This window comes from Xiphophorus maculatus, chromosome 7 (assembly GCF_002775205.1).
Source record: "Xiphophorus maculatus strain JP 163 A chromosome 7, X_maculatus-5.0-male, whole genome shotgun sequence".
NCBI lineage: Eukaryota > Metazoa > Chordata > Actinopteri > Cyprinodontiformes > Poeciliidae > Xiphophorus > Xiphophorus maculatus.
The window spans coordinates 5,144,213-5,156,377 of NC_036449.1; the positions used below are offsets into that span (position 1 = coordinate 5,144,213).

The window sequence follows — 12,165 nt, forward strand, 5'->3', positions numbered from 1 at the left end:
TGGTTATTATTTTTTTACTTTTGTAGGAAGAGAGAAAACACAGAGAGATGGTGAGATGCAAGTCAAAAGACTTGATGTCCGATTAAAAAAAATATATATTTACACTATTTACTCTGAGCACAGTGAGGCGCTGCAGATTTCACTGTGGCTGTTTAACAGGAAGCTGTTCTCCCAGCATCTCAAGGTGGCGCTGCGTCTCTGTGCGGCTCTTCATTTGGTCGGTTTGGGTTCGGGCGGGTTCTCCCCGGTGTCCAGGGTCTTCAGGAGGCGGAAGAGGCCGGCGGCCTCGCGGATGCGGCTGAACTCGATGCAGAAGGCCTGGACCTCGATGAACAGGTCCTGGACGTTGATGATCTTGTTTCGGATCAGCGACTGGAGGAAGACGCAGACCAGTCGGACCAGCCGATTCTGGAACGGACAAACCGTACATGAGGAAAATCTGGCACACAGTGACCGAGGCCCTGTCCACATGTAGCCAAGGCTTTTTAAAAACTCATATCTTTGCCATGTTCTTTAAAAAAATTACATCATACACACATGAGTGATTTCAGAAAAAGTTTTCATCCAGGTGAACTGAACAGGTCAGCCTCTCAACGTTGTTTTAAACATGCCAAACCAGTAGGGGGCAGTGTCGTGCAAAGCTAAAACCTAAGGCAGCCAATCAGATTGTTTCAAAGCCACCAGGACTTCCTGTTAAGACATACTTTTCACCAGGAGGTTGATTTGTAAGTTCAACTACTTTTGAATAGTATTTTAGAATATAAAGACAATAAAATAAGACGATGCTGATTGGGAATCATGTGAAAACAAGAATATGGATTATTTGTTGCAGATGCTAAAACCCTCAGTTTTCTCATGTACACATGCAAACACAAATACATAGTTTTATCAAATCTCCACTTTGGTCTGAGTTTTTGTAAATAATAATTTTTATTGATACTAAGCTACGTTTGTGTGTGGACGGAAAGCCGGAAGGCCTGAAAATGTCACCTGTTTTCCCAGATGTCCATCTACATGAGGACTAGGCCTCAGGCGTATTCACACCTTGGGAGCGTTTCCACTTTATGTCACATTACTACTGAAAATATCAACATGTTGTTAAAAAGACTCAGCATAATCCTACTGGAGTGCATCAGTCTCCACAACTAAAGCTAACGCCCACCATTGGGCTACATGCTGCTGCTGTGCTTTGACTAGGACAACTTCTAACGGGCATTTTCTACCTGAACATATAATTTAGGACGATCAACACACCTGCATGTACTTGTCCTTGATTTGCTCACATGTGGAGATGCAGTTGGAGATGTAGAGGTGGATAAACTCTGGAGGCAGGTCCACGGCTGTGGTCAGTCTGATGGAGGGAGGAGGAAGGACAATCAACCCCAACTAATAAACAAAACCGTCCCTTACAGCAAAGTGTTGAGGTGCAGCTCGGCTGTTTCCACACACTGGGAAACTATTGAATCAATCATCAAAAGTTCAAAGGGTTTCTACAGGTTCCTCCAACTCAAATTTGTGGCTTTTAAAGAAATTTTAAGACCATTATGAATGAAATTTAAAACTTGTATCACAACATAAATGTTCGCAACGAAAATCACATATTTTATATTTTAAAGTGTCAAGCTTTTTTTTTGGTACATAATACATGCAGAATCATTTGGGTCTCAGCCTGCAGCGAAGATGAACTCCGTCCAGCCAACTGGTGATAAAGTTACACGCTTCATCTGTTTTCATGACAGATGAAAAAAGCTAGCTAGTTAGCGAGGGTATGTTAGCAGCTAGTTAGCGGTAGCCTGAAGCACTTCGAATCAGAGAACGGAGCGAAGATTTCTGAGCGCCTCTCAAATTTCTGCCTGACAAAAAAAAATCCTGTGAGAAAAATAAACTACATGGAATAAGAGATTAAATGGTCCTGCCACGACCACGTGGTCAAATTACATATTTTTAATTGAATTTAAGACATTTTAAGGGCTTAATTTTAGATACATGAATTGAAGGCTTTCAAAGACTTTTTAAGAATGGACGGGCATCATGGAACGGTGATGGAGGACGAAAGAACCTAAACAACTTGAGCAAGAAACTTGGATCCCATAGAAAATCTAACCAGGCAGAACATTTACAGTCTGTCCAATCACTGTTAGAAATGAGTCTGGAGTTGTAATCCAGACTCAACAGTTTAATGGCAACTTATTTTTAAAAAAATGTACATTTTACACCAATGATGTCTCACTAACTTTTTTTTAACTCGTTGCAGATTTGCTTCTTGTGATTTTCACGCTCTCCATAAATCCTGCTCAGTTCAAACAAAACGAAAGTGTCCAGTCCTGCCCCACCTGTTGACCACCTCCATGGAGTGCAGCGACATGTCCATGTTGACCAGCACTGAGAAGTACTCAGTGATCTGGCTGCTCTGCATCAGCTTCAGCAGCATCTCGATGGCCACCAGTGGGTTGTTCTCCACCAGGTCGGGCAGCTTGGCCGGCGACAGGCCGATGTGGTACACCAGCTTGGGGTCCTTCTCCAGCTCGGCCAGCAGCTGCACACAGGACAAACGGCTGGCCCGGTTAGCGCCCGACTGAAAAGCAGCACTGACAAACCAAGCTGGTGAAGATCCAGGCGGGTAACTTAAAAATGCCCATGTTTTTGTGGTCAGTGAACACACCATACTTGATGACAAAACCTTTCACATCAGTAGCCGTGTTTCCATTACAAATGTTCACAAAACTTTTTCCATTTTTCACAAATTTAAAACAAGAAAAAAACTATTTCACAATCGTGGTGTTTCAATTAAATCAGAAATGCAGTTAAAATCACATAATGAATATGTTCACGCAATAAATCATTAAAAATCATGCAGCGACATCATCCTCCTACTTCCTGTCGTCTTCTTTGTTGTTTCCTCCAGTAGTTACATCCAACTGTTCATCACTGGTTGTCTAGTTGTACTTTGTACCAACCATCAGATTGGTACAAAGTTTTTTTTTATACCCGTTTATCTTTCCAGTGTTTCAGGAACAACTGATCATTCATAAAACTTCTCTAGAAATCTGGACTGTGGACGCCAACATTAGCAATGGGGTCGTCTGTGCTAGCTAGCTGCTACATATTTAGCAACTTGACTCTGGGCGTCTTCTCGAGATGCTAGTTTAGGCTTGAACAGCTTTGCTGATATGCTAAGTCCTTTAGCACAACAATAGTCTTTTCCAGGATTCCAGCAGTTTGTTTTTTGAAACAGAACTGAGCCCTCATTGGGCCACGAGAAGCAGATTGGTCATCTGTTGTTATTGTTTGCTGATGTCGCTTGTGCGACGGATTTACAGATGTACCAGAAACATGACTAGAAAGGTTCTGCCTCGGAACTTTCGTATGTAAAATAAAAAAATAAATAAATGTAAAATGTAATTAATTGCATTAAAACTTAACGTGTTAAAATTTATTCTAATCTTATCTAATTAATCTATATTAATTAACCAAAATTAATGTGTTAAAGTCATGGCCCTCAAAAAAACAACAACAACAAAAAATAAAAACAAATATAGATACTTTGTGCCGGAGCTAAATGAAGTCCGTCCCGCTCATGGTGACCCACCTGGGACTGCTGCTGGGCGGACAGCGGGCTCTTAAAGGCCTTGGACATGATGCGTTTGATCTCCAGGCCTGTGCTGTTCTTCACACACATGGAGCGGTCCCACTGGATGCTGTGGTCCGGCTCGGTCGGGTTCAGCCACGCTAGCTCGTCCTCACACACGTGGAGAGGGGGCGGGGGCCGGATGAACTCCGGCCGGAAGTGACCTGAGCGCAGAACGACCCGATTACCGTTTGTGACTCTGTGCGGTTTACAAAGCAGAACATGGGATAAAAAGTAAACTCTTACTCTCCAGCGGCGGCCGTGGCCCCGTGACCAGAGACTCTATGATCTGATTGGCTACGGAGCTGTCGAATCCTGAGTTGGAGGAGTCTGGGTCCGGGTCGTTCAGGATGCTGGGGAAGCTGGCTTTGCTCTGAGTGGGCAGCTCCGACTGACGCTCTGCAAAGCAAAGACACACAGACTGGATCCTCCGACCTCAATTCACGAACTTACCTCTACCACACGGATTCAACTCAACGTTTACTACAACAAACTAAAAAACACATGGCGTCCGCTGACCTGCTAAAGCCAGCTGCAGCCCACTGATGTCAATGGACTGGGGCATGTTGGTGATGTCCATGCAGGACACCTGTCTGGGCGTCTTCTTGAACAGATCTCTGGGCGGCGCCAGCATCAGCTGGGACAGGAAGAACTTCTCCGGCTGGGTGATGGGCGGCAGGAAACCTGGACACACAAAACGGACACAAGGCTTTCAGTTAAAGACGCTTGGATGACAGACAAATCCTAATTCTGGCTGTATGAGCCGTTTGGAGAGGAGAACATGAATATGCTACAAAATTATAAAAATCTAACATGGGCTTTCAAATCCAGAACTGCTATTTTGCGTCATACACACACACACACACACACACACACACACACACACACACACACACACACACACACACACACACACACACACACACAAGAATTCAGAAGGGCACATTTTTTATCAAGAAGAAAAAAGGTTCTCTAGCACCACCTAGTGTATAGATGTGCACATCGCAGAGTAAAAATTATTAGAAGTTTTAAGATATTAAATTCTCTTCACAAACATTTTTTCTTCAGTATCCCATAGAAATAATGCTGTTTGAAAGCATCATTATCCAGCTGTTATCTGTGAGAGCTTAGTTACGATACTTTGGATTTATTCTCAGACCAACATTGTGGATCAGAAATTTTTCGCAGCCTCTGAGTTAAAACCATATTATTCGCCGTAAACCACCGGGTTGACAAAAGTTTGCAGTCTGCTGCTTTGGTCTCAAAGAACCATTTTCAAAGGACAATTTTGTATACAGAGACTTCAATACTAAATTTTATTTGTCCTTTTATTTATTTACTTTGGGCATTTAAAATGTCTTCCAGCTCCAGTGGGAAATGTTCATTAGAATTTAGGATTTATTGATCGTTGAGAATGGATTGTTATTACTATGCCATTACCATAATATTGGATGAAAATCGTCTCAAAACGACAATTAATCCGTTAATCACAATACTGGGACAATTTATCGTCCAGTAACATTTGTTATCGCGACGGGCCTACATAGTATTGTGAGAAGATGCGACAATAAAGTCGTAGTAAGAGAATAAAGTCAATATTTCGAGAATAATGTTGGAATATTACCAAAATAAAGTTGTAATATTATGAGTTTATTCTCGTATCATTTCGACTCTATTAGGGTAGGACTAACTTGGACTATATTTTCGTCCAAAAAAAACAACAACCCAAAACTAAAAGAAAGAAAGAAATCACGCCGGGTGTCCTACCTGACAGCACCTTCTCCTGCTGCTCTTCTCCCGGCGCGGAGTTCAGCAGGTGGGCGAACACAGCGGCGAACGGGTTGGCGGCCAGCGGCTCGGTCCGGTACATCTCCCAGAGCAGGTAGAGGGCGGTGAGCCGCTGCGGGGAGCTTGGCAGCAGGTCGGGCTGCTGGAGCAGCATGACCAACACCGAGCCTACCCTGAAGTGCTCTGCCTTCCCGAAGTAATGGTGGAAGTGGGTCGAGAGGCTCTCGAAGGTGTTGGAGCAAGCCTCCTCCGAGATGATGCTCAGCAGGTTCGACAGTTCCTTCGGAGCGAGAGTCATTGTGGTGGTCTGCTTTAGCTTTAGCGTTAGCTACTTTTTCTAAAAAAACCAAACCGACGTACTTCTAAATGAATAAAGATACAATGGTATCTTGGTGGAGAAATCTTAATTCATGTTTGAGTACGTGCGCAAAACACCATAATAAAAATATTGACTCGGAATTAGCATCCTGAGCTCTGCTAGCAATAACTTACCATAGTTTACATGGTAATGCTAACTAGAAACAGACAGAGAAGTCAGTCAAAAACTTAACATTGCGACCCAAGAAACTCCTATGAACGACTCTGTGACTACAGCTTGTCGTATAAATCCAATAAAGCCTCACTGAATCGGACATGTGAGCCAAAAAGCGTTTCACGGCCTTAAAATTTGGTTCCTGGAGAACCTAGCCGTTTAAATTTGAGATAGGACACTTCCGTCGAGTTGCATCACGGGACATGTAGTTTCATTATTTGGCGTTTCACTTTTATTTTCAAATGAAAAATAGGTTTTAAATACCATTTTCATCAGGCGCACTAGGTGAAGAAATAAAAATAGTTATGATTTATAAAAACTATTCAAATTAAACCACCGTTATGAAAGTGGGAACCCCAGATTCCCTTCGCCTTGTTCTCTAACGTCAGTTTACCCGGCGGCCCTTACGACGCAATTTCCTCTTTTTGTCAAAACAAAATCTGTAAAACTAGAAGATGAATTAACTTAAATATACTATTTCGTGGTGTACGTTTTGACACTGACATATACATTGAAAAAAATTGTATGGAGTTCCACCATACAAATAAATACAATTATTTAATTATTCAGAATTTACCTGGTAATGTTATGTTATATGTTGTTCATCTTCTGATCTGTTACCAGCTGATTAGTTTTGTACATACTGGCCACTGGTAAAATGAGTAAAGGCTATATTCTGCACGTTCCACATTACAATAATGGATATTTGTCTGTTTATGATGCCTTGACTCAAAATAATCGCTGACTGTCTTTAATGAAATCTATTATTTCCTATCTGCCCTGGTCCTCTTCACAAATGACTCCCTAAATCATTTTCTGTAATAGAATAAACAGAATATAAGTGTAGTCCTTTGTAGAAGCCCTTTGATTTAGAAAAAAACAAAAAAACGAGAAACGGTGATTATTTACAACAAATTGGCAAATAAATCAGAAAATGTGACCAGAAGATGTTGTTCTTTCGGTGACAAACTATACCTGACGAGTTTACTGATACTGAGTGGATTCTGACTGTATCAGCAGAAAGCAATAAATAACAGTATATTTTCTGAAAGTAAATGTGCGAGAAAGAGACAAGAAAAGAGGAAGGCTGTTAAAACATTTATTAGTAATTTCCTTTTGCTTTCTGTCTTACAAAACAGCAATGTGCCCAGAGTTCAGATTCCGCTTTGAAAGCAGAAAGCTCGTCCGGAGAACACGTTCCACTAGGGAGATGCAGGAACACCACGGAAAACACGTAACAAAGAAACCCCCAAAAAACAAAACAAGGAATGAAGACATGAAGCAAAAATATTTGGATTTTTTCATCCCAGTCCAAATTCAGTCTCCTACAAAAAGTGAGTGCACATCAAAAAATAATAATAGTAGTGATGATAATCTCCTCAAAAATGCTTCAAATCACAAATAAGTTGTGCTTAGTGTTGATGCGAAAAATAACATACACATGCTAAAATGTGATTATTGAGATCCTGGGAAACATTTCAAAGATAAAACATGTTACTTTGGAACATCCGATTTGTTGAAGGAGTCTGTACCGTTTCACAGCTGATTTCTCCGTCGGCATTTTCTTTAAAGGGATGCTGCAGGAAAAGCAAAGTTGCCAAGATGACGTGTTGATTAGAAGCTCAGATAAGCTCCTTCTGACACTGTGAAGTCACAGTGCACAGATGTGCACAGATTTTCATAAATATTTTAAGTCATCTTTTCTAGTTTCGCTTTAAAATGCCTCTTGAAACACTGCACAGGGATATATTGTTTTTAAAAAGGTCCAGCTTCACAAGTTTGGTTCTGATTCACACACAAGATACCTGCATTCACGTCACGTCACACACAAACGTACATTTGGCACAAAATATCCGCCTCCATCTTTGATACGCTGCCAAGTCCAAACCCTCCGCAGCACGGAAACAAAACACAGAACTGTACAAGAACAAGAACGCTTCAGATGAAGAAGCAGACAATAAAACAAGGCGGTTAAAACAGTAAAAAAAATCCAAAACACTACAAAGACATATATTATGAAATAAAATAGTAAATACACGTGTCAGTTATATATATGTATATATATCAGGCATGTAGGCAGTCACGCTGTAAACTTTAAAACTGGCGACAGGTTCAGAATCTCCACCTGGCAAACTGTTTGGGTTCAATTCACAAAGACGGGGGCGGCTCAGAGTCTGAAACATGGGCGTCCATCACCAGAGATTTCTGATTTGCTGTTAGCCTGAGAGAGGATTGCAATCTGGGCTCACATGTTTTGATTTATTGCAATATGAAAAAAAAAAACTCGGCTGCTTTCTGCCTGTGTAATGTGTAAAGGTAACGGGGGTTTCTCCACTTTGAGTATTTTATTGTTTTAGTGCTTTTCTGCTTGAGTTTGGAGTGTGTGAGGGAACCTTGTTGTAAGAAGTGCTATGGAAGTGTTTGCTTAGTTGAAGTGTGTGTTGTCACAGGGCGTCCTGCAGCAAAAACAGAAATTTGTTTTTTTCTGTGACTTTATCTATTGAACTGTCTATGACAGAGCATTAGGGCCATTGTAGATAGAAAAAGGGAGGAGTAAATTCCTGCCAAAATTCTAAGAAATCTTGAATTTTCAGAATTTTTCCAGAAAAAAAAACTTGGAAACCTTTGAGTTTCAAAAGTCAAACATTTTTGACTTTTTGGACATTTTCTGAGCATTAAAAGTAGAAAATTTTCATCGTTTGAAACTAAAAAAATTCCTAGTTTTTTCTAGAAATTTGTTGAAATTAATCTCAAATTTTTTGATTTTTTTTAAAGCTGATTTTCAACCTTTTCAAACTCAGAAACGTACAAAGTTCTTGTAGAAAATTTCTGAGATTAACCTCAAATGTCAGATTTTTTTTTTGGTTTTGGCACAAATGTACTACGGTACTTTTTTTCCATCCATCGTGGCCCTAAAACGCCGTCATTACTGTCAGTACTGTAAACCAGTGTTTTTAAAAGTGTGACCCGCCAGGGGGCGCTAAGGGAGCCTCAGAAAATTGGAGGGAAGATGAGGAAGAAAAAAAATGGAATCCCATACATTTTTTAAATGATGTTTTCTTTATGAAATCTAATGGGTTTTTCAATCATTATTTAAAAATATAAGTTAAAATAACTTCAGTCGAAACTGGAAAAAAAAGGAATCGTTTTGTTTGTGTTAAAATTCACTGGCCCAGATGGTGAAATGTTCCTGATTTTAATAATCACAAGACAGAAAGAACCACCATAAAAAATAGTAATTAAATATCTTTTCTTTTGTCCTTTGGCACTTACTCTCCTCATGGCAAAATGCAAAAGCAACAAAAAAACCCCAAAAACAAACATATGGTAAAGTTAATAAAGAGGAAACATAAATCTGACACAAACTAAACAGATTCTCACACACCTTCAAAAGGTCCAGCAACCAGCTGTGCTGTTTCAGCCTCACCAGACTAAAGCGCTAAAAACTCAATGACTGAACAGGTGCAAACTTTCACTTTCAGACCTCAATAGAAAAAGAAAAGTGCAGCAGGGTAAGTCGATATCACTTCACAATTACACGTTACGTTTTGTTTGTCTATGAAGTAAAATCTAAACAAAATGCAATGAGGTTTGTGGTTGACAAAATGTGAAAAAGTTAATGAATAATTTCGCAAGGCACAGTATGCAACTTTTGGAAAGGCCGAGAAGATTTGTTTTGCCATGTGTGTCTATTCCAATAATTCTACACTGATTTATGACCAATATAACGGGGAAACATGGAAGGAAAAGTGGAGTTTTCACAGGAGTATTTCCACACTGTCTTTTGTTACCGCGTGTCTGTATTTGTAGTAAGAAGGAATGAAGGAACAGCATTCTGATGAATGGATTTACTCACAGCTAAAACATGTTGTGTATGAGCAAGTTATTCATTTATTAGTAAAACGTGACCAGCCTCGTGTGCAAATCACCTGAAATTCACCCGAGATAAATGGAGCGCAAGGAAACATTGTGAAGATAATCTGGGAGATTAAAACACTTTGTAAACAAGCCAACGAAAACCCAGTCCAATAAATAATCAGAATATCCAACTGAATTGAATAGTTTGAACCCAAATGAGGAACATATAAAAAGCCGACCAGAGTTCCCCTCTCCTGCTCAAAGGAAGTGAGCCGCAGATTTAAATGAACTCCACCTGTGAGCGAGACTCAGGCGGTTTCAGTCGGCGTAGTGCATGATGGACTCTACGTAGTTCCCTGGGAAGAGGCCGGTGGTGGCGTTCATCACCCCTTCGAACCATCCGTCCTCGTTCTTCTTGACAACATAAATGATGGCTCCTTCCTGAAAGGAAAGCTCGTCCTCCTTGTCTGCGGTGTAATCATACACAGCCACCACTGGAGGGCGACACAAAAAAACCGTCAACGAGTAAATATATTTTGTGCTGCGGCAGTAGCTGCGTTTCTGTTGCAAATCTGTGGGAAACTGTGTCGATATTCTGCTAATGTTGGGGGAAAAGAACGCAATCACGCAATGGCGGTGTTTCCATTAAATAAGAAACGCAAATAAAATCACACTTGGATAAGCTTGTTCACATGTTACAGTAAGTTATTGAAAAACATGCCGTGCATTCATCCTCCTGTCACTTCCTGTTGACGTCATTTCCACCAGTAATAACATCACGTCATTTATGTGATGCAAAAAAATAGTTCCTATTGTAGTTTTGTGAAATTTCAATGGCACAAAAACCTTGTACCGAAAAACAGGATTTTTTGAAATTGCAGTGTTTCCATAAAGTAAATTTATTTTCAAAATTCCACTTTGTGCAATTAAATGGTCAATGGGAACGCAGATAATTGCAGTTTTGCAAAATACACTAATTTTGATACGGCAAACAAACCGCGTCATCCTAACGCAAGAACTTTGTAATGAAAAACTGTCAGTTTTTAAAAAATTGACATGTTTCCACTAAACCAATTTCTTTTTGCAATTCCATTTTGCGCAGCTATATGATCAGTGAAAAAGGGGCTGCTGCTGGTAAAAAAAGCTACTTGTGTTCAATCCACTTTGTTGAAAATAATTCTGTGGAAGAATAAAAAAAATTGTGATGACAGTGAAAGTATAACCCTGCTGTAAAATGGGATTTATGGCTAATGTGACAAAAGAGTACCAACAGCTTTGAAATCCTGAGTGCGTTTCTGTGACTTACCTTTCTCCAGGTAGCTTCTGGGCGCCCACGGCGGGTCCTCTTCAGCGTACGGATCGCTGTACTCCACTACTTTAGAGTCTTCCTCACCATGTCCGTCCTCTGAAGGTTTCGGGGTGGACGGAGTCTCATTGGGCCCTGAAGGCGTGTCGGCTGACGGTTGAGGAGGAGGAGTGTCTGTAACTGTTGGTGAAGGGATGTTTTAGAGAATAAATGATCGACCATCAGCATTAGTGGACAAACACAAGCCGGTTCATTTGTGAAACAACCAAAACTCAACAGGGACTGTTTGACTCACTAGATTCTTGAACTCGAGCAACGAAACCCATCAGAGGCAGCTGAGGGGTGAACTGCAGGAGCGATGGAGGTGGCGGCGAGGCTGCAAACACAGTCAGGAGTCAATTAGGACTTCAAACTACCAGTGTAAAACTGTTGAGAAGTTTCAGTCATTTCAAATCCAGTATACATTTGTAAATAAGACAAATATACCCCTTTGAAATCTTAATTCTGACTGGCAAAAGTTAGAATCGCAGAAACCACCCCTCAAGTTCAGAATCCAATATGGCTACTGTGCACATGAAAACTAGTTACATTTGTATATATCACGGTATTTAATAGCACTAGTTAATAGTTTAATAGTTTGTACTCTTGAAAATGTCCCTTTAGTATTTAAAAAGCTAAACTGGTAAAAGGTTAACACCAAAACACAGAACCTGCTGCTTTTCTAATGTCCAACTAGAAAACTCTTGACTCTGGAGTGATGTCATTCCCAAATGTGAGCTCAGACTTTATCAATAAATCAAATTACCACTACGCTAAAACCAGAAATTTCTCATTGGCTTTTATGTTTATATTGTTGGAATCAGAAGTTTACATACACCTTTCTAATTGACCTAAAGCAAGAGGAGTTTGGTCTGGTTTAACCTCAGACAGTGAGAAAAAAAAGGTGTGTGTGTCTTTTTAGTAGGTGTATGTAAACTTCTGGTTTCACCTGTCATTGCGTAAAGTGCTCCAAAAAATAAGACTTCTGCTTTATCAGGACTTAATTTATACAAA

General features: G+C 40.3%; 2 protein-coding genes across 5 annotated transcripts in view; both read right to left on the reverse strand.

The window, feature by feature from the left end:
* cnot11 (CCR4-NOT transcription complex subunit 11) lies at positions 1 to 6,119 on the reverse strand. Its single transcript, XM_005811320.2, has 7 exons — positions 5,396 to 6,119; positions 4,148 to 4,312; positions 3,875 to 4,027; positions 3,590 to 3,792; positions 2,334 to 2,536; positions 1,255 to 1,351; positions 1 to 408 (listed from the first exon to the last, which is right to left on the reverse strand). The coding sequence occupies exons 1-7, from the start codon at positions 5,712 to 5,714 to the stop codon at positions 211 to 213; spliced, it is 1,338 nt and encodes a 445-aa protein (XP_005811377.1). The 5' UTR covers positions 5,715 to 6,119; the 3' UTR covers positions 1 to 210.
* A 2,658-nt stretch (positions 6,120 to 8,777) lies between these two features.
* LOC102219002 (abl interactor 2-like) overlaps positions 8,778 to 12,165 on the reverse strand; it is a 31,167-nt gene continuing 27,779 nt past the window's right edge. For all 4 annotated transcript variants that reach the window (XM_023337197.1, XM_023337194.1, XM_023337195.1 and 1 more), the window contains 3 exons: positions 11,408 to 11,488; positions 11,113 to 11,292; positions 8,778 to 10,300 (listed from right to left, as the gene is read on the reverse strand). In XM_023337197.1, the coding sequence (XP_023192965.1) occupies positions 10,125 to 10,300; positions 11,113 to 11,292; positions 11,408 to 11,488 (437 nt within the window). In that variant the 3' untranslated portion in view covers positions 8,778 to 10,124. The remainder of the gene's footprint in view (positions 10,301 to 11,112; positions 11,293 to 11,407; positions 11,489 to 12,165) is intronic.

Coding starts and splice junctions, on each gene's coding strand:
- cnot11 (XM_005811320.2), bottom strand. CDS start 5,714: ATGACTCTCGCTCCGAAGGAACTGTCGAACCTGCTGAGCATCATCTCG. Junction 4,028..4,147: donor GCTGCAGCTGGCTTTAGCAG/GTCAGCGGACGC, acceptor TTTGCTTTGCAG/AGCGTCAGTCGGAGCTGCCC. Junction 2,537..3,589: donor CCGCCCAGCAGCAGTCCCAG/GTGGGTCACCAT, acceptor TCCTGTGTGCAG/CTGCTGGCCGAGCTGGAGAA.